This window comes from Blennius ocellaris, assembly GCF_963422515.1.
Source record: "Blennius ocellaris genome assembly, chromosome: 18".
NCBI lineage: Eukaryota > Metazoa > Chordata > Actinopteri > Blenniiformes > Blenniidae > Blennius > Blennius ocellaris.
The window spans coordinates 14,812,836-14,840,704 of NC_137667.1; the positions used below are offsets into that span (position 1 = coordinate 14,812,836).

The 27,869-nt window shown below is 45.1% G+C and overlaps 1 protein-coding gene across 1 annotated transcript; it reads right to left on the bottom strand.

The window, feature by feature from the left end:
- Nucleotides 1-47: 47 nt before the first annotated feature.
- Nucleotides 48-26,839, bottom strand: ppp1r13bb (protein phosphatase 1, regulatory subunit 13Bb). Its single transcript, XM_080514106.1, has 18 exons — nucleotides 26,547-26,839; nucleotides 26,169-26,321; nucleotides 19,317-19,464; nucleotides 17,994-18,113; nucleotides 16,902-16,972; nucleotides 11,922-12,023; nucleotides 10,820-10,994; nucleotides 9,972-10,171; nucleotides 9,687-9,851; nucleotides 7,714-7,906; nucleotides 4,475-4,608; nucleotides 3,921-4,374; nucleotides 2,897-3,708; nucleotides 2,674-2,811; nucleotides 2,449-2,582; nucleotides 2,193-2,359; nucleotides 1,887-2,086; nucleotides 48-1,166 (listed from the first exon to the last, which is right to left on the bottom strand). Exons 2-18 carry the CDS (start codon nucleotides 26,175-26,177, stop codon nucleotides 1,125-1,127), a joined length of 3,264 nt encoding a protein of 1,087 aa, XP_080370232.1. The 5' UTR covers nucleotides 26,178-26,321; nucleotides 26,547-26,839; the 3' UTR covers nucleotides 48-1,124.
- Between the last annotated feature and the right edge of the window lie 1,030 nt (nucleotides 26,840-27,869).

The window sequence follows — 27,869 nt, forward strand, 5'->3', positions numbered from 1 at the left end:
TGACCTCTTTGTCGTCCAGTTGAAATCACACACCACAGAAACGGAGATTGTTCAAAGGCTCACTTAAGCTTTATTAATGTTCTTGCCACACATCCACAACAATCCTGCATCCAAATTCTGAACAGATGACGCAGAAATAAAAAAAAAAAAATCACATCTTGCAACGATGTTGGTGAAATGAAATCCATGACAATGAGTGAGCTATCGATCTATAGTCACTTTCAATACAGTGGGATCTTTTTTTTTTTTAGACTGGCCAGAGTATTTAATACTTTAGATTTATAACGTCTATTTTCCCCCTTAAAACAAAATGCATTTTCTGCTTCATGAGAACATCCAGAACAACTTTAGTCATAACTGGACTCATAGCAGCAAGTCAACTGATTATCTTTGTTCTTATAATTGCAATAGAATTATATCTGTTAAATTTCTATTCATCTTTGGTGGTCAGGTTCGAGAGTGAGTCTGCCTTTCTCTCATATCGTTAGAATCAAATTAGGTTTTTTAAAAAAATATTTCATGTCCAATAACCTAAATGACATTTCACTGACGAAAAATAACAAACAAAATCAGCAACTTTTCATCCTTTAAAAGATGAACTTCCAGTTAGCAGATAGTGTCATGTAAACCAGCGTCACTGTCGAGCTGTGAACGCTGCGAGAAATACTGAGACAAGTATTAACGTCCGACTCCTCACACTCGTGTCTGTTAAAGAGCTGGCACTGAACTGGGGGGGGGGGTTTCCAAGTCGGGACCATGACGGAGCGATCGGTGGGAATGTGATGGAGGAAGGAAGGGGGGGATGGGGGGGGGGGGGGGGGGTGTCAGCATGAAGTCAATAAATTTGCAGTGCTTTTGTTTCATTTTGTGACTGACTGTGTGTGTGCAGATGTTAAATATATGTGTCAGAGTCTTTTGTGCCCGGTGCTTTGGAGAAAAGGATTTTTGTGAGAAGCACGAGGCCGGGTGGGAGGGAGGGGGGAGGGGGGCGGAGAGGTTATGGCCACAGGAATCAGAAAGAGCACCAGGCTCCTTTTTTTTGTTTTTTTGTTGTTTTTTTTGTTCTCTGCTCTTGGTTGCGTCACACGCTCCAGTGGTCAGCCACAGACCATCGGAGAGCGACATCAGGCCAGGGAGCGCTGACGAGGTTTGATTCTTGGATAGAGCTGCAAGCAAACGAAAAACAAGAGGAGAAATATTACATGTGATTCAACTGACCTGCATATTTGTTGCTATTTAGTTTATCCTATTAGTATTTGCTGTACATGAAGTATTTATTTCTAAAGCTGTGCACTTCATCACAGTGAAACAAACCATTAACTGAAATAAAATCAACCAATTACAAGACAACACAAGCTGAACTATTCAGAGATTTTGTCCTTTTGTTCACTGATATTAAAGAGGAAAACCAGATCTATCTGCAATTTTACTTCTTTAGATTACCAAGATTATCACCACTGCTGAACAACAAGTGAAGAAACTGAACCACTGTAAATACAGTTATGCAGGGATTACAATAAATATATGGGATTTATTTTTTTTTTTTAATGCAGAATTTTTTAAAAAGCTTTTAAAATGATTGGCAAAAAATTTTTATCAGTAAAATAAAACATACAGACTCAAAAAGTAATCAATGCATGAATCCATTCTGTCCTGCGTCATATTACTGCCTCTCCACCGGCGATTACAAAAGTTTGTCAGACCAAAAACAGTAAATATTATTTAATGGCGGGAATAAATCAGGTCTGAATCCCACTGCTGATACAGTATGCTCCAGTGTGACCTTGAGCCTGACCTTTGACCCCAGCAGCTCCCAAATGCCCCCGACTATGTACAGTTGATGTTAACTACGGGTAGGAGGGGTTAAATGCACGGGAAGAACTTACCCCCAGCAGGTTGCGGGGCACGTAGCCTTCGTTGTCCTCCAGCCGCGCCCACCACCACTCTGTCTCACTGTCGTCCTGCCGGCGCAGGATGGTGATGGCGTCTCCCTCGCCGAATGACAGCTCGTCTGGACTCTGGGCCTCGTAGTCCCACAGAGCGTACACCGTTCCTTTGTTCATCACGCCTAACTTCTCCTGAACACCTGAATGAGAGTCCACAACAGACCGTCGACATCCAGGAACTCCAGACCTCCGCAGATGAACGTCAATGTGAATCATTGTAACTGCTGGAGGTTTATTGCTTCTCACCATATAAAAACTGGGAACACTGGATATAGCCCTCCTCCATTTCCTCGCACTTATCTGCGGCGGTCTCCACATCACTGATGGTGCTGGCAAAGATGGCCGCCCCCGACTCCACCAACAACTTGCAGAGGTGAACGCTGTTGCAGGACGCGGCGCAGTGAAGAGGAGTCCTGTCGGAGCGCACAAAAAACAGAGGAGTAGACACATTGAATGCCGAGCAGCGACACCGAACTCATCCTCCGGCGGCGCCGCGACTCACCATCCGTCACTGTCTGCGGCGTTGACGTTCACACCGAAATCCAGCAGGAACTTGACGATGTGGTGATGTCCCGCACACACGGCGTTGTGCAGAGGAGTGATGCCCTCGTCGTTGGGAGTGCTGGGATTCTCCACCTAGTCGCCAGAGGAACCCAACGGAAGAGATTGGCGCTCGCGCGATCGCCGGACGGACCAGATCAAGCGATCGCGGGCGGACGACACAAACCTCGTAGATGATTCTCTGGACCAAGTCGAACTCTCCCTCCAGCGAGGCGTCCAGCAGCAGAGCCAGAGGGTTGAACTTCACCCTGAAGCCGTGGCCGGTGCGCTCCGAGTTGGGCTTCTTTAGGTTTGTGCGCTTCTCCTTCGCCGTCGGAAAGAGAGCATGTCAGTTTCGTTTCGCGGGGATGACCTGAATGCAGTTCGAAAATGTGCGAGGCATGTCTCACCAGTGCTTGTGAGGTGGCGGTGCCGCTCTCCTCCGGCGTGCTGACTTCCAGCACGGGGCTCGGCAGAGAAGCCTCGGGGCCTCCCAGGTTGTTGTTGTTGTCGTCGTCCTCGTCCTCGTCCTCCTCCTCCTCCTCCTCCTCCGGCCCCTCGGCTTCGGCGAGATCCCCCCGGCCCTCCACTGGCGAGGCCGCTGGATCATTGTCATTTGCATCAGTAATGTTGGGCGCGGCCTCCGACTCCAGCTCCTCCTCGCCTGGCGGTGGCGGTAGCAGCGTCTCCGAGAGGAGGTTCCCATTGTCTGTATCCGCCAGAGACTCTCCGCCCAGGTACCCGGGAGGATTCGCCGGCTGATAAAACGGCGTCCCGTTACCCGCACCGTTGCCGCCTCCGGACCCGCCGCCTCCGTTACCCTCGATGCTTCCCGCTAGCGTGTTGAACCTCTGGTAGAGCAGCTTCTGGATGTTGGGCCCGCTGGGGCCCTCTGGTTCTGTGATGGAGCTGCGCTTCTTCAGCGGCCGCGGCGCGTTGGCCAACTTTTTACGGAGCACCTCGAGGTCGGCGTCGCTTTGGTAACGCAGTGGAGAATGCACCATGGGCGTCAGCTTTGTGGGGCTGAGCGGCCGCGGGATGTTCTCCACGCTGGGAGGGGGCGCCGACGGCTCCAAGTGCTGGAAGCCGTCGTGGTCGTCGAAGTCTCCGTCGAAACAGTCTTCAGTGCTCGGCTGGAGCAGCGGGAAAGCTCCTCCCGCCTGGACGAACGGCAGCGGCGAGGGGGGGGTGGAACTGGAGGGGAGAACGGGCTTCCCGTACACTGCAAACAGACACGGCGGAATTAAAGTACACAGTTAGACTTTTTTTACTCATAAGATGTAATGAAGGATCATCCATCCGTTCTATCTTCCTGGAGATTAATGCCACAACAGCAGCAGCGAATACCAAAATAAAAGCACAAAGTATATCTGAAAAATCTGTAAAATCACAGTCTCAAATGCAAAAATAAACAAAACGCCACCTCTCTCTTACCTGCTTTCAGAGCAGGCTTGAGTGGCTGGCTCTTTGGCGCTGCCTGCTGGAGGTACATGTGATAGATGGAGCTGGAGTTCATGGTCGGCGGGCCCTTGCGGGGCGACTGAGGCCGCGACCCTCTGTCTGGGATGAAGGGGCGCACTGCCATGGCCGGCGGGGGGTCCAGCCGCTCGCTCAGCCCCGGCGGGAAGAGCGGTGCGTTGGGCTGGAAGGTGGGACTCGGTGGCACTGAGATGCGCTGCTGGATTTGCTGGGAGGACGAGCCCGTGGAGGGGGCCACTCGGGGCCAGGCGGGAGTCGGGGGATTCGGGAGCGGGCGGGGGGGAGGGGGTGCGTCTTTGCGGCGCTCCAGGGAGCTGGCTGAGTTTGCAGAGGTGAGGTGGGAGCCGTACGGTGGAGGCTGTGGCTTGGATATGGCGGGGGAAGACACCGCCAGTTTGGAATCTAGCACCTGAGAAATGGCAGGAAATTATATATTTTTTTAAAACGGTCACAACTCAGCATTTCTAACCTGGATAAAGCAGCTTTAATACCCCAGTATCAACACTGACCTTTTCTGCACTTGGAGCGACGGGGGAGCCTGAGGGGGGGCTCTTGCCCTGGGTATCGGTCCCTGAGTCTCGTCTCTCAGGAGGCTTTAAAGAAGTGTTGGTCTTACCAACAGGAGGCCAGCCGGTGTCATTAGCTGGGATACAAACACACGACAGTGAGCAAAAAAAAATTCATGGTAATAAAACACATCCACGAGAACATCTCCGTATTGATATGATGTGAAATGTGTTTCCTTCATGATTAAGTGTTAGTGACAGACAGAATTTAACAAACAGCAGCACAATATTTTCACTCGGGATCGGTATTTGATGGAGGCTTTAGGATTTTCATAGGTGGTCCTATTAATCAGCTATCGGAAAAAAGAAAGAAAAAGAAAACACACTTGAAAGTTTAGAATTACTTACATATGCACAGAATTGTGAAAACTAATTTGTTTGTATGTTGTTGTTGTTTTTGTTTTGCTAAAGAGAAATCATCTTGTTCTCGACTTTGAGAAAAAAATGTTAAATCCTTTGTTCCTCCACATCTTAAGTGCCTTAATATGTTTTATAACCTCTTTGTCCTTGAAGAGGTTTATTGATCAATAGGACGGAAATCCCCAGCCTTCACTTCACAACAACGATGGCAATGAATGTAAACACATTAGTATTTCTCTACTGAATCTACATTTGTGATTTAGTGACTACCATTAAAATCAACACTTTCTAATGGAGGGTTCAGGTGTGGAACAAGCGAAGGTCCCAAAACTAAATTAAACATTGGCAGGTTTAAAAGAAGGAATGGTAGAAAGTAAAGACAGAAAGGGGGGGGAAGAAATATTACAGAACAGAAAAAAAACAAACAAGGAAACACACAAAAATGTGTTATGCTGCTGTATTGAGAGTTTGAGACTTCATTACATTTGCACATAAGACATATTGACCCGTCATAGCAGAAAAGTGTCCAATAGCTTGGTTTCATCGGATGCGACAGTGTCAACCAAATCGACTCTCTTAAAAAGTCACAGTTTTGTATTTTTTGTGACATACAGCGACACTTTTCATGCGATGACGAACAATTGTGTCGGTTCGGTCTGTAATATATTTAAAGCGGCACTAACGAGGGGAAAATATCTTCATCTGGGTTTTTCACGGATTATCAGGAGTGATTGTTTGGAGGGATTAGTCCACATGCACAAAAACATTATGGCGCTTCTCATCTGCACTAACATGGAAACACATAAAAAAAGATTGTTTTAAAAACGATGTAAACAAACAAGGATGCCATCATCTCATGTAAAAAGATAAAAATCACGATTTTCATTCGTGAACATCAACATCACAACACCAAATATTAATAAAACCTTCACTCTGACTAGACATTTTTTAAGGAATAGACTTGCATTTGCTAAAAAAACAAAAAAACAAACAAACATCTGTGTACATGTGGACAAGACCTAAGTGAGTCAAATGAAACAACATGCACAAGCTCTGTTTCTTGTGCATATGGATTGTGACGTCTCACAGCCAGTCGTTGTGAGGATGCGGTGTGAATGTTAGAGTTGGGGTGTTTATGAAAATTAGAACGAAGCCACAAGGTTATAGATTTCTTTGTGGAAAATCTATGAGGCACTCGACTCATTGAACCTTCTCAGAAGTGTACAAACACGCACAGGATCAGCAGCGCTTTGTCAGTGCGATGGCAACTGCAATCAAGGATGGGGAATTTTGTGTTTTCGACATGGCGCCACACTACTCGGAAGGCCTTATCAAATCCACGAAGTGGACCACCCAAATGGAAAGACAAACATAATTTGTGCTTCGGGAAAACAAAAACAGAATTTTACACAAAGTCACTGATGTCATCAATCAGCGATTATGAACAAACAAGACGCCAGAGCCTTGTTGTCTGCGTGAATCAGCCCTGCCACATCTGTGCTGGGGAATAAGGGCAACGATCGGCGAATAGAGGAACCCAGGTCTGGTAATAGGAAAACACTGAATGAAGAATAAGCCATGTGTTGGGTTGAGAGCAGAGGTTTTCAAAGTGTGGGACGGAGAGTCTTCCCCACAGAGTTTCAAACACACCGCGCCCCTTCTCGGTACCGATCCCCAGTTGAACGCTGGAATTCGCTGTACTTCCCCATTTCGTAACAGAGTCTTGTTAATATCTGTTGAGATTCATAGGTAATCTACAGCAGCAGATGTTCAAGTTGTTCTCATCTGAAATAAGTAAATAAATATAGTCTTATAATTGAAGCTTCAGAATTCAGTCTGAGGGGAAAATCTGGAGGTCCGACTTTAAAAACTACTTTCCTGAAGGAAGAGAAAACACTGTCCTGCAGGATACAGAGTGCCTTCTTTGTTTAGTTCCTTTCTATTACACTTCTATTACACATAATTGATTCTATTCAAAAGAAACACGCAAAACATTTGATTCCCCCTGAAGCCCCCAGTTCGCCCCACACTTTGAAAAACGCTGGTTTCAGGTCAGACTGGAGTACAAACTGTCGATCCTGTGCTACAGTCGAGAGACAAGGTTCAGAGGGTGCCATGTCCTTTTTTTTTTTTTTTAATGCAGCACTGTGCACTCACGAGACGTGCCGTCAGAGCCAGTGGTGGCTCCAGGGCCCGGGTGGGACTCTGGAAGTGTCGGGGGTACCGGGTCCACAACGATGTCTAAATCAGACACTTTCCAAGGGCCGGGAGGCTTTCGCGCACCGTCTGCCCCGGGAACAGCCGCCCCCGACCCCAAACCCAGTGAAGCGTTACAAAGATAGGACAGCGCGGACACATGAGAGAGGAGGAGAGACAAGGGGAGGGACGGACAGTTCACACAACACAGGGAGAAAGTGAGGTTAGAGGAGGAGAGGAAAAGGAAAAAACACAGGAATCAAGTCCAGGCGGGGAAAGCAACAGAGAGGTCAGGAGAGGAAACGGCTCGGGGGAGAGTTGAAACTGAAGAAGCCAATTTATGGTTTATCCAAACTGTGCGCTGGGCGGCCGGTTCGCGTCGGACACTTGCTCGTGCGGCAATTTACAAGGGATCTCTCTGTAATCGATTACCCACATTCACACACATTTCAAAGCAAAATCCACAAAGAGGATTTCTATCAAATTTTACAGTGATTCATTTATGCAGAGCAACACCCTTTGATTTCAGAGGAAAAGCTTGTTCAGCTTCACGTGTTTGCCAGTATTTTAGGAACAAAACAAGTTTTTTTTTTGTTGTTCTTGTTGTTGTTTTTGTTTTGACTGACCTGATTTGAGGCGGCCGTGGTTGGCTTGATTATTAACACCCAGCGTCTGAGGCTTGAGTGGATCAGGCGGCAGGGTGTAGCCCCCGTCCTGTCGACCCGGCACGGGAACTTGGATGTAGGGCCCAACGGCAGCGACGCGGCCCAGAGTGCCAGGAGCCGGCTGAGGAGAGGGGGGCCCGTTGGCTCTGTTCAGCTGCACGAGGAGACGTGGGAGATGTCACAACGGTTGAAGACGAAAATGGCTTTCTGAAGGTCAATTTTTACCCGTGTCTCATCATTATGTGCCATTTATTTACCATTGAATCTGAAGGAAAGGTTATAAAACTAACATTCAGATGAAAACTACTATATCTTCTGGAAAAAAAAAGTGTCTGAAAGAGAAATAAGCTTTAAAATCTTGTGGAGACTCAACAGTCCAACAATATGAGGTGTCATTAGCAGCAAAGGTTTCTAAATGTGTCTATTGCCCTTTGTTTTATAAAGACTGGTTTAATGTAGTGTTAAACTTGGATTTGATGAAGCATCACTAAGATCTCACTCCCACCTCCTGTTTGTGCATGTTTTCCTAGGAAAAGGTCTATATCTGATCCCTACAAAGTAAAACAATCATGCTTTGTCATTATTTACATGATTCAAACCTCAGATAAGCAGCATTTATTCAGTGTGTGTCTTGTGCGACAGCCATGAACTCAGCGTAGTTGACTTTTAAGAGACGGGTCAAAACAATCTTAGGAGAAGTGTTAAAGTGTCCCTGAAATGTTTTTCAGATTTCATCTTTAGAAAGAAGAATAAATATGCTTTCGAAAGGTATATAACATTCCCAGATAAAAGTCCGAATTCCGACCCTTTTAATTGACTTTACATGATGCAGCAGACGACGGTATATTTGCGGGCCATAAATGTGAGCCGCCTGAGCTAGACCGGATATGACGTACGAGGGGTTATATGTCCCAGCCAAAACAACATCAGCTGATTGAAGAATGGAGGGGTTTGGCGATACAGAAGCACCTAGGAGCGATGTTAGCGAAGATTTAAGTGACGTATCGTTGGTTTTGGACGAAGATGAAGGAGAGGAATCATCGGAGGAAGAATTAGAAGAAAATCAAGGCGTTCAACCATACATGTTTGAGCCGTGAGTACATATTGTGCGTGACCGGGTATTTACCCGTGTGCACATATTGTGCGTGACCGGGTATTTACCCGTGTGCACATATTGTGCGTGACCGGGTATTTACCCGTGTGCACATATTGTGTGTGACCGGGTATTTACCCTTGTGTCAGAGTGGGTGTTTTGCAAAGTTTATTGGTCTATTTGTCTTAAGTTTTAGCAGGTTTTAAAAAGACTTACTGAAGGTTGGGTTTAAAAATCCGTTAAAAAGCCGTTTAAAAATGGTGGGGACAGAACCAGGTTTCAGGATACGTTTCCTCTTCACAGCAAAACCAAGTGACTCTCGGATTGCGGGTGCTGTTTCGTAACAGTCATCTGTGAAATGTTGACTGCAGAGATAGGAGGCCTCTGTTGGTGTCCAGTTGGAGCGAGTGCGCTGCACTTGTTTTGTCCATAATCTCCTCAAAGTTTGATCTTTTGGGAATTTATGGACACTTACAGACGGACTGGGCATTTGGGAACACCCAGCCGCAACACAACGCTTAGGCATGGCTCTAAAAAACTGCTAAATAACGCGATAATGCAGAGCACATGTAAACAAGACGCTACGATCAGCTGTTGTGGGCGGAAGTAAATAACCCCTCATACGTCACAGCGCAAAACTACGGCAAGTTGGGAAAACTAGGTCAGATTCACAGGGCGGGAGATTTAAAGGCATATTTAGACGTTCGGCGCTCAAGAGCAAGATAGTGGTGTGATTGTCATTGGTGTGTCATATATCATTCGAAAGGGGGAAAATAATGCTAAATACTGGTGTATTTTAATAGAATTATTTCAGGGACACTTTAAGTGCGCCTAGTCTTACAGGAAGGTTCTCTTTTTGACGTGCCTCAGCTTTTTTCTTGTAGAGGCGTTCCCGGAGCTCACTGATGCGCTTGTCCATGAGCGTCACTTCCATGTTGCGCTTATTCAGAATCTCCTTCTGCTGCTGCAGCTTGCTGTTTTGCTCCTGGTTCAACTTGTTTCGAATCTGAGGATAATGAATGGGGACATTCACGTATGTGTCGACTCTTTTGAAAGAAAATACATCCTTCTTCAACTTGGGTCAGGAGAGAGAGAGAGATGAACTGTTAAATGTATTCCACATTACCTGAAGCTCCTGGTAGAGCTTACGAAGCTCGAGGGCTGCGGCGCCGGTTACTTGGCCCCCCAGTGCGGTCTGGATACCGTTGAGCTTTCCTCTCCGCAGGTCCTCCAGCTGCAGGCTGAGCTGCTCCACCCTCAGAACTGCGGACTGTAACTCCGTCTGCTTTTCTTGGAACAGGCTGCTCACTTGTTCAATCTCCGCAGCTGCAAAAAAACAAAAAAAACAAACAAGAACAAGCCAGTTGAACAAAAGATAAAACAATGCAAATAAACATTTAGGTGCACTCGGGTTGAGCGATTGCAATAATTTACCTATTTACATATTTCATGGTGCTTGGGTTATGATTCAATTTGTCAAAATATATGGCTTATTCGGTAAACAATTCACATTCTACTCATAATATTGTATAAAGTGTCATTGAAACAGCTCAAGTGTTGAAATTGCACTATACAACTAAAGTCAACTTATTAGTACGGTGACATGTTAAAATATAAAAGTACTTTCTAAAAACAATTGCAAGGAAGTTTTTGCCAAATACAATTCGTTTCCACACAGCATTCCTGACAGTATCATCTTTCATGCGACCCAAACAAAGGAGACCAGTTTCATCAAAGGAAAATTAAATGAAAGATTCAGCCACTCGGTGGCAGTGTTGTAATATCCTCTCAGCCGTTTCCTTCTGAGAAAAGTGAATAGAATGGAGGGAAATTCTTGGAAACGAAGTAGGAAGTCAAGCCACACTGTGTGGATTTGAACTCCCAACAACCCAACTTGAATCCGATTTACACTTGTCATGAACATAGGAGTGTCCCATTTGAAAAGAAATCTGGATTTATTGTCGGGATACATACACAGGTTGCCATTGATGACCTTGCTGTAGTCCACCTGCCCCCTCATTGCCCGGATTTTCTTGAGCTTGGCCTCCTGGCTCTCAACGCGCTCTTTTAGCCTCTGCAGCTTCTCAGTCTCCGACACGGTCTGCTGCTGGCGCCGCTCCTGCTGCTTCAGATAACGCAGACGCTGTTCCTTAACAAAAGAGACAAGAGATGGTTTGTTATTTCGCACAAAAACAAATAAATAAATAAATAACTGAAGAGGAAAAAAACTAACTGTATCAATGCTCTGAAAAACCTTGGGAATGATCAAATTCTTAGGTTTTCATTGAGCAGAGGAATTAATACAACTCCAGTCAAACTTGACACGAGAGCGCCGTGGCAGACATCGCCTGAATCCAGACTAAGTCACTGAAGTGTGTGCGTGAAATGAAATGCTGCGCCGTGTCAAGATAGTCTGAAGGCTGAAGAAAGGGTCAGATGACTTCATCTCTACCCAACTGAGAACTGCTCCAGTTAATGTCCTAAAATAGGAAAGGATAGGACCAGGTTTCCAAATGACTGCGGGGCTTTGAGTGGGCCTACTTTCCAGAAATCACAACAAAGGCAGTAAATAGTGTATCGACGCGTTGACGGTGGACTTGGGTTTTGTATGAGTGATCAGCATATCACTGGCTGACTGGGTGTCCTGAAATCCACTGAAAGTGATAGATAGTATAGGCATATAGTGTGGAGGCGTGCTCCATTCAAATCTTGATGTCACTGATGGATCACACACGTCAAAATCAGTGTTTACATGAGTCATGTGCGGCGCAGCCATCGGGACAAGCTCCTCGAAGGAGCTTGAATTCTGCAGTGTTAAAACTTTTATAAACGAGTGCTCAGCCTGTGCAATCAGGCTGAACAACACATCAGGAAGACACAAAAGGTTTAACGTGCTTAACGTCTGGCTTCTCTCTTATTTGGACATTTAGTACATAAGAAGGCCACACAGAGAACATCATAATGTATTTGAGTGCCGTAACGGATGCAGTGATTCATCGCGGTTGTAGTGAATGCGCCTTGAAGAAATAGCACACCGAGATGGACTGTAAGCAAGATAAGAGGACAGAGACGCTACCTTCGCAACAAGCATCTGCTGCTGAGCCTCGATTTGTTGCTGTTGCCGTGTGGCCATCTCCTGCAGCTCCGACAGGGTGAGCTCCACACGCTGGTTCCCCACCTATATACACACAAACACACACGTTTCTCAAAGTTAAAACATCGGTCTCGTTTTGGCTGCACAGCTCGACCGTTGTAAAGAAAATGTAAATGAATGTAAACACCACGTGGCAATGACACTAAACAGTTACGTGCCCCTGTGAGTTTTTATGTCACCGCAGGCAAATTTCAGTTTCAAGTCGTATCAATTGTATGTCAGTTGATGAAATCAGACATGCCGATTACGTCAACAACATATTATGGGAGTAAAGAAAGCAGCACGAGAGCTCCTCAGAGTCCAAACCCCGTCGTCATCGTGGAGGGAGTAGCAGTTAGTGAGCACAGAGATCGGCGCCGCTGAGGGCGAAATGTCATCTGGTTGTTTCTACATGTGGCATGAGCTTTGTGTTGCGTCACATTGGGCGGGAGAGAGACGCACTGGAATCATTCAGCCACCAGCAGACAACGGCTGCTGCATTCGTCAGAAGCGAAGAATCACCGAGCAGCTGGTTGTGTTACGACAAAGCTAAATAGGAATCCACTTGGAAAAAGGTGGCCGTCTGCTTTCTAGTTTCTTGTCTGCAAAGAAGCATATTAAAGGATTAAGGATTAAATACGTTCACACTTCTCCTTACTCCCTTTCAAACGTGTAATCCAGATTAGCACGAATCAAACACAGATTATGTTGTCTCTTCTACATTTGCTTAATCATTTAAATGTTTTTCTTTCCTCCCCCCCCCCCCCATTTCATTTTGGGTTTTTTTTTTTACATGTTCAAAATAAAGCTATATCAATCCATCAAAATGATTTTTACGAAGTTGAACATAATGATGAATGTCCCAGGCCTTGGAGGCAGTTTGCACCTTCTCCCCCGGGGGTGTGTGGGTACTCCAGTCGCTCCCAAAGTCCGAAAAAACATACACTATTTAATGTGTGTTCATTTCTGACTCTAAATTGTGAAGGTGGGTGTGTCAGATGGGCTGACTCCCTGTTTGCCCCTGTAATGGGACTGGAAATCTGGATTGAAGTTTATGCGTTTACACAAACGAATGAATTGGAAACGATTAGGGGAGCGCTCGTTTTGTAAAATATTGTTATCAAATCTTGCCTTTACGTGGTATTGAGTGTCCTGGTTATCATCACGTTTGTGCAAGCAATTATTATAGTCAGAAACAGGAACCGAAGGTTGTTTCTGAGAATTTTTCACACTGAGATTTGCAAAGTCCCGAGTAAAGCCAGGATACACTCTCCTCCAGACATGTTATGCAGTTTCCTACAGAAGTACAAGGAAAATGGAAACCATAAGAACATTTAACATCTGGATATCTTTTTAATCAAGCAACTGTCTCTTCAACTGATCCAGTTATATAACCACTGTGTATCTACCAGGTATTATATAAAATTGTTTTTAAATTGCCGTCACAGAAATAATGAAGCAGCAACTTTGATATACCACTACTAAACAAAGATCAGAGCAAGCAGATGCACGTAAACCCCTCAACCTAAATATGGGCATAATCTGGATAAGACCTAAAAACTGGCAAAGCAGGACGAATAGATCCTCCTTTGCTGAAAGGTTATATGACACCAAAGACTTTGTTTCTATGATAAAACATTAAACCATACAGGTCGGCCATCGCAAACCAAACAAGGACAGGCAACACTCGGGATTCTGAATGAAATTGGTTGTGAAAGAAAAAAAACTACTACTTCCATTTCGAGTAACAAACGCGGCCTCTGTACAAGCGAGGGGATAGAGTTCAGATCGTGTGGGTAAAGCCGACAGTTCCATGCAGCAAAATAAAATCTGCTTTCAGAGCACAAATCTCAGTAAAACCTGCCGCAACATGGATGAATAAAAGGCTTCACCTCTACAGTCCTTTGTGAAGTTTTCTCCTGCAGCTTGAACCTGAGCTCACAGCAGAAAGGAAGACCGGCTCAATACGTTCAATTCTGTTTATCTGCAGCCGTCGTTTCTTTAAAAGCGGTTTCCGCGCTGGCAGACTTCTCTTTCAATGAAGCGGCACGCAGAGTGAACGCGCGCATCCAAACGACAAGCGACACTGAAATGCTAAAGTGCTTCCAGGCTTTGGCTTTAGGATGAGCGCTCCGAGCGAGGAGATGATGCGGGAAAATGTCATGATTTCTTTTACTCCCCGAACAGCAGCCCGACAGTTGTGGAATGCTGGTCGAGATAAAACCCTCTGTACTGATGAGGAGATTAGTCATGGACATACTGTACGCTTAATGTATGCTTTACAGCCATCTGAGATAATCTTACATGTATGTAAAGGGTTGCAGATAACGTCAGAGGGAGATGAAAGGGGAGTGGTCCAGCTTAATTAAACGAGGCAGACATGTTTGTGGCTCATCTTGTCTGACGAAAACACGTTTCTACCTTTCCTGGATTGTTGGGGGGGGGGGGGGGGGGATTCGTGTTTTGCTCCCTGGCATTTTGATAGAAGGATGTCTCGAAAGAAGGATGAGGAGGTGGCGGCGGCTGCAGGGAGGACGTGGTGACTCAACCGACGTGGAGATGGGGAGAGCGGGGGAAGCCACTGGCACACACGCATGAAGCCACGCTCAAATCCACTCGGGCGGCACTGCATCAGTGACAATTCACCCGAGGGAGACGCAGTCACAGTAAACTCCCCCCCCCCAACCCCCACCCGGACAGCGAGGAGAGGGGAGTTTGAGGAAAACCCCGACTCAGCACATCGGAGAAAGGCCATGTGCTCACCATGCGCCATGGCGGTCGCAGATGAGGGAGGACACCGTCCCACTGACGCTCATGAACACGCCAAGAGATCTGTACATATCTAATCTACTGTGTCAAAGGCTGTCAAAACAACAGAGCCATTTCTATTACTTTCTCATGTTCTACTTGGTGCAATACTGGTGATTATTTAAGCCTCAGTTTTGTTAGTAGATGAAAGACCTGACTTCTTAAATACTAAGCTTTTCGTTGGATAAAATAAACATTTTAAACATCGACCAATCTATTGATGTAGTGTGACCAAAATCATCCGTCTTTCATTGGCTTGACGATTCAATAGTATTTCAGTTCAATGTTGTTTTTCCCTCCATTGAGAAAAAGACACACTTTATGGTTCCTGGTGCTGCTTAATGGTGTAGTGGGAAGTGCTCAGGTCTTACAGCCACATTGTCCCTGGTTCAAGTCGAGGCTCTGCTTTCTGCATTTCTGAGTTTGAATTCCCCTGCTTATATGTGGCTTTTTTTCTTTTTTTTTTTTTTATTCAGATACTCTAGCGTCCTCTCAAGTTCAAACAAATGCATTTGAGGCCAAGCGGTGACTCTAGGATTTCCATGCGAGTGTGTTTGAATATCTGTCTCTATATGTTTTTTCTATATCAACCCTATGATCACCCCAAGTCAGATACTGGGGGGGGGGGGGGGGGGTCTTGAATGAGTGGATTTGAATGAGTGTGGGATATAAGAAGACAGATGGATGATTGTCAAATACATGCTTTTATAGCTCAGTAGTACGATGATTAATAGATCTTCAACAGAAGCCATTATTTGAAAAACCGATACACCGATCTACAATCAATAAAAAAAAAAAAACTGCTTTCGTTGTTCCCTTACATCTCCAACATTTTTGAAATGCTCCACTCTCTGTCTCCATGCAGAGCAAACCAGACGTAAAAGCCACTAACTTTCTATCCCTGACTCTTTCTTATAGACTGTGTTTGAAGCACAGAACCAGGAAAAAAAACAACAACAACATGAAACTCTCCTAATACTTGATTTACACTGTAAACAAATGAAGAACACCCTCAAGATAGTTCCTGAGCGCAAAGTCAAAAGCTGTGGCTAATGAGAAGGGAATAGCTTCTGGGTGATCTTGTGCTGTGCCGCCACTATCTTTTTATTATTTTATTTAAAAAAAAACAAAAAACACACTCCCTGCATCTCCCACTGTGCTGGATTTCCCCCCCAACCCTTGAGGTGGAATTAGTTACAATCCCTTGACCGCAACACTTCACTATTGTGAAATCTAGGACAGATGCTCAGAGAGAGCCAAAAGGATGCGACGCCGGGGGGCTGCTCTTATCAGCGACATTCACATCTCCTCGTACGCAAGTCTCGAAGCTGAAAGCCCGAGCGTGCGCGTGCAATGGGTACACCTGATGGAAAAACACCGAAGGCATCGGGACACAGAAAGCGGCCCAGTGAAACCGCGTCCGTGGGCTGACTCCGAGACACAAGAACCACTGCATTCTCGCTCTTATCGACATCAACTTGACAGACGCTGGAGTCGGCCGCTCGTCTTAAGTGGAAAATGCAAGTAAGGGCACATCTCTCCAGTCTTGGCCTCTCTTCGCCTTCACTGTGTTGATTTGAAAATTCCGAACCGTTTCATTGGCTCGCTCCGTCATCTGCCCGACCTTCTGAAAGCTTGCAGTGTCGCCTAAATCTGACTTTCAGTTGCTCCAAATTCTACGCTTAAAAATACAAAGGTGATTAGGTTTTGCCTTCGTAGCTCCAAATCTTTTACTCAGCGAGTCACTTTGTAGCGAGTCGACACAAAAACTCACTTGAACTCACTGGCGAACATGCATTTTACTTAAATCAACTGTCATGTTATGCTTTACTGCATTTAAAGCTTGGTATATTTTCCAACACAGTGGCGTAGCGGAGTAAACCTTCATATTCAAGCCTGGTCCTGATCTTTCTATGTGGAATCTGCAAGATCAACATGTTTCCAAATGTTTTCCAGGTCCACCAGCTTTCCCTCCACAGTCCAAAAAAAAAAGTGCTCTGTACACACACTTAATATGACATAACCGCACAGTACCGGTAAATGTCAGAAACTGTCAGCAGGACAATGGGCACACAATGGAAAAGCTCAACAACTTAAACGTGGCTAATTACTCACCCCATTCTCATTGTGCTTCTCTCCTGTACTTCCACTCCTCCGACTTGTCTGATCCTGAGATTGCTGACTCCCTGCGAAAAAAACAAACACCCGCCATCAAAAACACGGGCCAGAAACGCACAATGCAACACATGCAAGTAAGCTTAGCCGAGTGCAGCTTCAGAGACAGCGGCTATTGTCGACACAAGTTTGAAAATTCATTGACGTGATTGCACTCGACAGAGGGATTTGAGAAGTGGGACTAGCAATGCTTACAGGGGGCTGCCTACCTCATAGCTTTTAATAAGAGAAAGGCTTAGCGGATGAGATTACGAGAATTAATATTTAAGACTTCACAGGAAACTGTCCATTTCAATTGAAGTTCAAGCAAAAGAGGCACTGAAAGTCTTGACGAAAAGGACTTTAAAGTCGAGTTCCTCTTTATCTTCAATATCCCTCAAATTAGGATCTCATCACGAATAGGAATTAGCTGCAATTTAACCTGTGAATATTGAATGTAAGTATTAAAAAAATGCCCTGCTGAGTCTTTTGATCTTACAGTGTGATGGCCTCAGTTGAGACTCTTACAATCAGAGAGATTTCACACCTGCCTTTTTTTTTTTTTAATGCCGTGCAGCTAAATCCAACTATAATGACTAAAGACTCAGTTAATACTGAGTGTGTGAAAGCTGCCAAATGATTTATTCCTTTGACATGTGCCGTCAAGCAGCAAAAGAACTTTTTTTTGTTCCTCTCCACCAATTCGACAAAGCCTTTTCAATTCTAAATGCCTGAGGATTACCGAGAGCCACAAAGAAAAAGACTGCATGTAATCTGCAGTTTCATGCTAAGTCTTAGTCCGTTTAAAGAAAGGTTAATCTAAAATTTTAAGAGAAGTGAATGAGTGACCGGTTGTGGGGGGGGGGGGGGTACCAGTACCAGCTGGGAGGTACTAGCATAAACTAGCAATTACACACACAGAGAGAGGAAGTAACAATGGAATAACCGGTGCCCATCAATGCAAAACCAGCCAGAGCAGGTGCGAGGAATTTCCAGGCCACACGCGACCACGCCCATTCCTCTGAGGCGCTACGAACGGAGACGGTGCCGCACCTTGATCGCTGCTCTCCGTCGGCGAATCCTCGTGCCGGAGGAAGAATTTCACCTCTTGCTTCCGAGGTCCCCACTTCTGCAGATGCTCATACATCATGTGCTCAAAGGGGATGGCTCGCTCTGGAAAGCAGGACGGCGGAGGGAAGAATTCTCTCGGTTAATAAGTGACTACTTTCTTGCGCGAAGCAAACAAGTGTGCGAACTGTTGTTGAAAGCAGAAAAGGGTGCTTAGTCATTCTGTAAATGTTTATTTTTTTTATCAGAACACTTCAATGTAATGATGATTTATGCGTTTAACTAGTTCTTCCACAGACTGTTAAAAAAAAGAAAAAGTGAGGTGTTTCTCACAGAACAATGAGCCTGTTTATATGAACAATAACGTTTCATAACTTGGGCGTGATCGCATATCTGCAATAATTTCATCCGACGTGAAAAAAATCCCTGGTTTCCATATTCCAGTCGGTACCAAGGTACTGACGTGAGATTCAAACGCAGTTACTTTCAAACCATCTGGCACGGTCTTGTTAATAATGGCAACGCTTACAGTCTTCGTGTTTTCCTTTTCAATTCAATGAAGTTTTGTCTCCTGTTCATGGTAGAAAATGGCCGACTTTCCACTGCTGCACAGTTGCGTTCATCGCCTTTTCGATCGTTCATCCTCAACGTAGGAAAAGTTGTGACAAGGTTTCGGGAGGTTTCTTTGAAGGGCAGACGCCGCACTGTAAGGCCGGGTCTGACATGATTGCATAACGTGGGTTAATGAAGTTGTTTTCATCCTTCCTGAAAAAAAATGCTGATAACACGGGGCGTGTCAGCGCGGCGGAGCAATCAGAGTGACTCACTCGTACGGAGTGGGATCTGTTGTGACAGTGAGGCAGACTGTAAGGCACGTAGCCGTTTCGTGACCTATACGTTTGTTCTTGAAGTGGATGATTCCAGTGTAATAAGGGCAAGTGGAGACGGAGTAGTAGATCATTTGTTTCATAGATAAAAATCCCAGGCCAGTGTTCTTCCGCTCAGAATCAGACAAGGCCACGATCAGCACCTGAGCTTTCATTAACACGGAGCTGCTCACCATTAATATGGAAGGCTAAAGGCTACTGCCTCACAAAATGAAATTCTCAAGCATGCAAATGACCTGTCAGGTTCAGTGATAATGAGGTTTCAGATTACGTCGCCTTCATGCAGAGCCAGAGACGCCATACTGTTCGTCCTCTTTGAGAAATGAATCCTTCTGCCCACGCATGGCGATGAGAGGGACTCTGTGTACCTGTGTTGTTTGGGTTTTTTTTTTATTTCGGCACAGCATCAGCCTGGTCTTACCGTTGCCTCTCCAGACCTCGGCCAGGTGGCAGCCGCTCTCGCCGGGCTCTTTGCAGAACTCCACCACGTCGCGGCACGTGGTCTCGGGAGTGATGGGCACCTCGGACACGGCTTGCTCCCCATCACTGAGGTACACCGTCAAGATCATCTGAAGGCAAAAACAGGCGAGAAATGAGTCATACTCCAAGATCAAACACTTAAAACTGTGGTATGCGACAGCAAACCAGCGCTCTAAGTTGAAGGTGTGTGAAGCCTGCTGTGTGGATAAAAACAATTTTCCTTTCAGACTGTATGTTTGAACTGCCGGCGGACACATGCCTGTGCCTGCAACACGTCTGTTTACGGTGATTAAGGCTTTACATGGTGAAGAACACACACACTCGGTTTAGACTGAAAGGTGAAGCATAGCAATGCATGCCTTCGCATGCTTCAAATCAACACGTAACAGAAAACAAATAATGAAAAAAAACAACCCAAAAAAACAGAAGCAGTTTCCTCTATTTTCCAAGTTCTCTACAAATACATTCCAAATAACCCATGGAGGTCTCGGGTGGGTTCAAATCCAATCTAACAACTCTCCCAAACGTACCCTTTTAAAATTAAAGCTGGGAGCAGAAGACTGGAGGACAAAAAAACAAGATGCAGTACTTTGCGCTAAGAGAGTGTTTCAAATGCTTCTGCATTTAGATACACGTAGTCCAATCACCATGAGCAGTAGAGGGACGAGATAAAATGTCTGTGGTACACGTGCTCATTGACTGGTCTGTACAGTGTCGCTGCCTGAAACGGGTGACAGTAATCAACGTGGCAACCGATAGGAAATCGGCAAGCCGTATACGTGACATCCAGCTCGTCATTTCATTGTCGTGATTGAAGCAAAGAAAATACTTCAGGCGTATGAAGTGACTTTTGGATAGACCGTAAAAGTCTAAAAATTACCACTTCACTGGTCTGTTTCGAGTGAAAAGCATTCTTACACATTGAAGATAAACACTAAGCAATAATCCAGACTTTTTTTTTTTATGACAGTTCTGTTACCCCCCCCCCTCACAAATACGGCATAATTGCCTGAAATCTCTCTCTCTTTATGGTTTGTTCTGAAAACAGATCATTTATGCTAATGTGACCACCCCAGTGTCACAGTTATTTTTTTTTTCCAAATGGCAGAAGCAAATTGGCAGTGTCAATAAATAGCCCTGCATGCATGCATACACAAACACATTGCCCAATGATGCCCCTGAAGGAGTAATGCTGGAAGAAGGCCAGTTAACAGAAAAAAATAAAAAATCCAGATGGTTCAAGCAGATACATCATATCTAAAAAGATCCAGCCACTGAAAAGTACTGACTCACTGGGTTGAACACTTTCTGTAGGCCATAAAAAAAAGAACTGTTCCACTTTTGATTTAGGTTGGAGGGGGAAAAAATGACATTCATTCAATTTGACAAAATGTTCTTTGGTAAATAAGTTTACAACACTCAGCAACTCTCTTGAGAAAAATGACGAGCACGAAGAGAGGTACAAGTGATATGGTGATATCTAAAAAAATTTTTTTTATAAAACATCTTGTAAATCTTGATTAATACAAGCAAACTCCTCTACGGCCATGGTTACAGCTCATCTACTCAGTGTTTTCTTTCCTGCTGCACTGGCAGGCAGACTTTCATTGTTTCCTGTGGCCCAAAAAAAAGAAAAAAGAAAACCCTGAGGAGTGCCTTCCTGTTTAATGTGACAGTCCTCGCTCACCTCAGCATAACAGAGAAAGGGGATGGTGAGAAGTTCACAAAATAAAGTGCACAGATCCAAAGTGTCTACAGCAGAGAAATATGGACGGGAAGCTTGAAATATAGCAGAAAAATATAAGCTGTGTTTGAAAAGACACACTTTTCTTTGGGCTACACTGGAGAAGAAGGAAGCAGTCACCCAGAATGGTCCACTTGCTCATCATCTCCCATTTGAAATATCACAAGCCTATAAGCTTCACCCAGATCAGCACCAGACCACCATCCATCCATCCAACACGTAACATCCGCCACACAGAACCTCCATACGAAACTGCATCCACTTCAAGACTCAAATTCTTACATTGAAGGCTGCATAGCGCCGCTCCTTCATGCCTCACTGACCTCCACATCAATTCAGCCCGGCTGTACTCTACGACCTGCCTCCTCTCAGCCTCCACCAGCCCGCCGGCCCGACCACCACGGTGGTCAAGAACCTCGGAACGTCCACACCTCACGTCCCAGACACTCCATTCCTGGCCGGTTTTACAACCCGCCTGAAGAAGGTGTAGCTGATGTGATGTCCATGTTAAACTTCCCAATAAGAAACACTTTGGGATGTAAACTATTTCAATATGATTCACAGGAACAGCAACCGAGGCTGAAACCACAAATCTATTTTTATCCCATCTAACACTTCGAGTTCAAGAGCTACATTACTTTTCCTATAAATGTCTCACAGAGCCTCCGGTGACCAAATCAGACCAGTTAAATACAGTTTCCTAAATGAGGTGGTCAGTCTTCCATCAGGCTGAACTCAATTCAACTGCATCATGACAACACTCAATCGATGATATACGTATTTTAGTCGTGGCAATTTAGGTGATGCAAAGCAGGGAAGAGCCGGCTTCCTTAACTACGGTCATATTACCCAGATTTAGTCACTGCCATTTGTAGTTACTCTTTTAGCTTTTTCTGAACAAAATGACTCATCCTTTCTGCAGCAGCGTGATAAAAAAAGCATATGATCACTTCACTGTGTGGCTTTGCCCGGCCGACTCAGACCCAAATGACTATGAAGAAGAGAAAATGGTGCTGAAGCTGACAAACATGAAACGATGTCCATCCATGGCTTCATGTTGGTTCCTGAGTCTATTGTGAATAAATTAAAGGAAGGGAAAACCTGAAAGAAAGAGCTGTAAGCGCCCTATAGATTAGTTGTCTTCACTGAGGCATAATTATTTTGCTGATTCCCAAGGGATGCAGGAGTTCTATACCAGCTGCATAATACACTACCACACACACACACACACAACGGCTCAGTGTGGCGAGCAACAACCACCACTTTGAATACAGATTTAATCTACGCTTTTCTTTTCTTCTGAAGGAAAACCGTGCAATTCTAATCTAAATGAGTTCAAAAGGCTGTAGATTAGGATGAATACAATTAAGCAATTAAAAAAAAAAAGCTTGGTCTTCAAACCAGGATTCCCCCAGAGGATAGACGACCAAGCCTTCAGGATACACACATCGGCTCACTCAAACTTATCGCACAATTTAAACTCTGCTCTCAGCTGAAGAAGCTACCTATTGATAAACATGCAGAGGAAAAAAAAAAAAAAAAGACGGTCCGGTGATCCAGCCGAGTGACCACTGGTGGAATACCCACCGCCCTCACTAAGTTGCGTCTGCCCATACTCCTGGATCTCTTGCTCGCCCTCCGTTTCCTCTTCCTCTCCTTCTTCGGTGGCTGGTGATGCTCCTTTGCCCAGATGGGGTTCTCCTTGGAGAGGTTGACGAGGCTGCGTAACACTATAGTCACGAACCTCTTCATCATAGCTCCGCTGCTTTTGCAGGCATGGGAACTTAATTGTTATGCCATCCCGAGCAGACCTCTAAACCCCGACAGTGGCGTGTGCATTAGGAAAGTGCTGCAGAGGAGACTTGGGAGGGAGCAAGGAAGAGAGAAAAAAAAAAAAAAACACTGACTGCATGTGTCGTTCGGTGAGGGAGGGGAGAGAGACAGAGCTAGTGCAAAATAAACAGCCAGACAGAAGATGAGCGAGGGCGTCACGGGGTGGTGGACGCGGATGGAGGAGGGTGGTGACGACAACTTCTTCTATTGGTGTCCCTTGGACGGGCCTTTCATTGACTCCTTTATGAAAACAATAGTGGGGAGGGCGGGCAGGTGGGGGCACGGTGACGGGAAGGACAGGGATCCTACTCGCACGGCGCGTCGGCTGAGGATGAGTTAATAGATACCGCTTCCCGTGCCTCATTCAAAGTGCTATAACAGGCATCACGTGAGGATCATTTAACTTTGTGGGAAAAGGGACCAGTCGATTGATGACACTCAAAGAAGACAGGTGCTTGAGAAGCAGAAAGAAATATTGCTTCCCGAGCAAAAACTTCAAGTGGAAACATTCATATTTGACAACGAAAGAGCCTCTCACATAGCCCATACAATTACGCCACTTAAATACAGTAATAGTAAAGGAGACTGCAATAACTTAAACACTCAAACTACTGCAGGGACTCAATTCTAAAGCCTGAATATGTACAAAACAAAAAGGGTCAAGCATGATCAGTGTCGATAAATGATCAGACTCAACACACACAGCTTAATCGCAGATGATTCAAAGACTGCTATTCATGGCTACATGGGGTGGAAACGTCTAACCAATATCAAATACGATGTGATCTATTGATTAAACACAACCCAGTTATGCCAAACATTGTGCATCCAGTTGAAACCCCAGTGAACCATATGGCGGAAAAATGAAATAATGATGTGACAACTGATGTGAAACAACCCAAAACATTTAATCAAGCTCAGCTTGTGAAGTATTCATGCATTACAATTAGCAACAATAAATAAATAAAAAATCCCCTTTCATTAGCTGGGCTTTATTTTTGCAGCACACAAGATTTTCGACCCTGAATAACCCAAGTTACAACTTCCATGACTTTGCCACTGCAAACTGGTACAGCAGAGATTACATATTCACCGTGAAGCTTCTATTCTCACTCGGAAAAAGAATTATTCCTGAAAAGTAGTGCAAAAAACGACATAGATGCATAATAGATATTATTACAAGCCGTGTTGCGCTATTTAACAAAGGATATGTCTCTTCTATTAAAAGCAGACTGAGAGGGTAGTTAATAATGTATATGTCATTCACCCAATACAACAAATAGATTAGCAGGTGGGAGTTGTGAAATAAATCAATACGTGGCTCTTTTCATCTGCTCATTAAAAGCAGAGTAGAAAAGTAATGTAATATTTGCTTCGTGGTCCAACCGTGGCGGCTCGGCTGAAGACGTTTCAAACCGGCGAGTCCATAGGAAGCGCGGCTGCGACAGCGAGAGCAACGTTGACTTTTCCTGTAAGTCACGCTCTGCCCAGTTCCACAGCGTGAGCTTAATGCCACTTGACAATCTACTCGGCTCAAAAGTTCCCCTTAACAACAGAGCATTAGCCGACGCAGCCTCACAGACCCAGATCTGCCAAGGTCTCATTGGCTGCCAGAGTCACGCGAGAACCGAGTGTAGGGGCTGCTTCTCTGCTCCACTGGCTCTTTGACTCTGATCGCCTGTTGGTGCCACGGGGTACGACTGTCCGCCGAGGCTCCAGTCGCCCGTCGATCCTCAACAACCCGCAGCAACCGCGGAGCCTCTGTTGCGTTGAAACGCCGGTCAACTTCTCAAGCCTCTGTTTGCATTTCCCACCCTATTTTAATAATGGCGTGAGAGGATTGTTTGCTCAGATGCTGCATTCCCGGGCCAGATACACAGCAATTTGGAGCAAGAGCGGGTCGGGAGTGAAATTACCGTCACAAGTGATGACACCTTACTGAAGCGTCTGTAAACTTATCCTGCATCGCAGTTCATGTTCCCCTCCCCGAAGGCCAAAAGTCCAGTAATCACTTTTCCCACAATTCAGCTGTGCATTCTCAGCACTAAAGATAACAAAAGAAGTCCCAACAAAGCCTGACTGCCATAGCGTTGCCATTCAGGTATTCTATTCTTCGCAACGCGGGACTGTCTTGAACAACAACCGGTTGGTAAACAAGAGGATAAAAATTATTCTTGAATCAACATACACCAATCACTTTTACACCCACTGTTAACAGAATGACAAACATTTGTTCCAGAACTCGGGACACAGATTCAATTTAAAATGGAAAATGCGACAGCAGAATTACATTATGAATGGAAGAAGCCTCAGATGCACTGACAGTATACATTTCACACATTTTTCAATGTTTTAAGTTTCCATATCTCTCAGAAGAATGCAAGTCCTGCAGGTATGAACTTGGCAAACACAGAGATAGTGTACAGTACACCAGATAAGGGACAGCAGATACAGGTGAGCATTTTGTTCTCCAGGAGCTGTTCTCATTTACAGATAAGCGAAGCGTCCGCAGGAAAGAAAAAATATCTCGCTCCAGCTTGAACTTTGTGTGTTTGGGGGGGGAAAGAATCAACGGCGGTACTTCCATCTAAATCTGATTCGTTCTGTTAGTTCCAGTTTCAGACAGAGGACCCCACAAATCAGCTTTTCAACCTTTCACAATGGTAACTTCTGCATTTCTTTCCAAGTAAAAGTTATACATTGATGGCAATCATGTAAAATCTGAACTTGAACATGAAATTGTGATGTACCATTGAGGTGCTGGTCAACCTGCTATCGTAAAACACTATTTCTCTCCAATATACAACTATAGATTAAGACAAAATCACAAGCCTGTATTTTCAAATAATACATTGAGCAGTCGGACAGTGGTACTCGACAGCACGTAAGCCAATCTTTTAGAGAAATCCAGCTACAAAAATGTACTTCAGGAGAGAAATAATATCAATTAGTTCAATGTGAATGGCACATCTGAATGCTTTGCACCACATTAAAGGTATTATACAGGATTTTAAATTGTGATGGCTGCATTTCAATGATTCTCCTATTTGGTCTTGAAGAAACTCTATGAAGTGTAATGGACACATCCAGCTATGCACTCAGGCTTGATTCTGAACCGTCCAAATCAATGGAAGTGAACGTGGGGATGTCGAATGAATAGAGGGATTAGATGGGACTTTCCTCTACTCTGGCAGAGCTGAGGTTGTGAACACTTACCGGCATCATGTTGGCAGCTCTTGGGACGATCAAAACAACATCGACAAGCTGACGACTCTCTGCTGCTCAGCCACAAATCCTCAGTAGCACCACCTCAATAGATATGAAGCTCCGATTACTCCAACGTGACAATCAGCCGGGCCTCCGTCCTCTCTGGAGAAGAAACAGACAACGGCACATTCGGAATGTTGTCGAATACGGTCATTTTGACACGCGCTTTAACGACTATCTCGCGCTTATCGGTGGCAGCTAACGTCCATTTAAATGGCCCAGGCGTGGCTCCGTGCAACTGATGCCGCTACAAACAAGCCCCCCCACAGGTTAGCCAGTCGCTCTGAGCGTCTTCATTTACCGTGAGGTGAATAAAATCACACTCACCAATGTCAAAGTCGATTCATTGTGCCAGCGGGTAAAACCTTCGGCTCCGTTGCCGCTACCGTCCGCCGGCTATCGCTGCCTCCCGGAGCGGCTAGCTGCTCTCAGACGCGGCTAAAGGACGGTTCGCTGCTCCTCGGTCTCTCCGCTCTCGTCGGTGCTTCAGGTCGCATTGGCTGCACATCGGCACAGGCTGTCGACGCAGCGTATCTCACACGAACGAGAGTGTAAACATGTTAATCCGGATGAGCTAATTCTTGGGGGGGGGGGGGGGGGGTTTATGTCCTTTTTCTTATTATTATTATTATTATTCCAACGGGCGCAGTGGAATCCTCGTTAGCGGGCTAGCTAGTGCTAGTTGACGAAAATATAGATAGCTGGATTCCAGTTGTTGACGAGGGGAGGGGCGGGGCTTAGGAGGAGGGGAGAGGCGGGGCTTACAGCGACGCAGAGGCACGTCGACGTGGAATGCGAGGAATGTGACGTCGGTCGCACCCGGCCATGTCAACGTGGGGCTACTGTTGGGACGACACTTCGTCTGGATAAAAAAAAAAAAAAACACTTTCTCCAACACAAAACAGCACGATGACAAGATACTGTTAAATACAGACGTTTACTGTCTCGAAGAACAACACATTCCAGATGTGTTGCGCGTGCGCACACGTTGAGCCGATCAGAACAATAATCTTTACTTCACCAGTGTAATGCAGTGATTTTTTTTTTCTCATTCAATTTTTATTTCCAGCTATAATACGTCCAGTCAAGGAATAACAAAGTTTTCTTTACATTGGAACTTTTAACCCCTGTAACATCCCTCCATCCCATCAGCAATCTCACTTGGCTCCAATTTAATCGCACCCCAAGTATAGACGACAGTTCTTGGTAGACATGTCTTTAAGAAAGTCGTCCAGCCCTATTGGGGCTATTAGTACACTGCCCTCGCTCATAGAACGCTGGGGTATTAGGCATAAATGTCCAGTGTCCCGGTTTGAATAAATGTCAGTAATGGAGCAACAGTATTTAATCATGTGTGGTTTATGAAGTCACCTTCCATGCTTAGCCTGAAGCAATCTTCTATGGATGGATCCACCACTTTAAGGCATTGTTCTCTTTATATTCCTTTAAGTTATGTTGCTCATTTTGAAAGGTCACTGAAGCTGGTGTCGGGTTTACTTCCCACAAACAACCACCCACCCAGACTGCTTTGTATTTCTTTTATCATGGTAATTGTCTCCTATTCACTTTTTCCTGGGTCGTTTAAAGCATGGTGACTGAACTCCAATTTCACTAATATCTTCCCTATTCTGACTTATCTCTTGTCTCTTC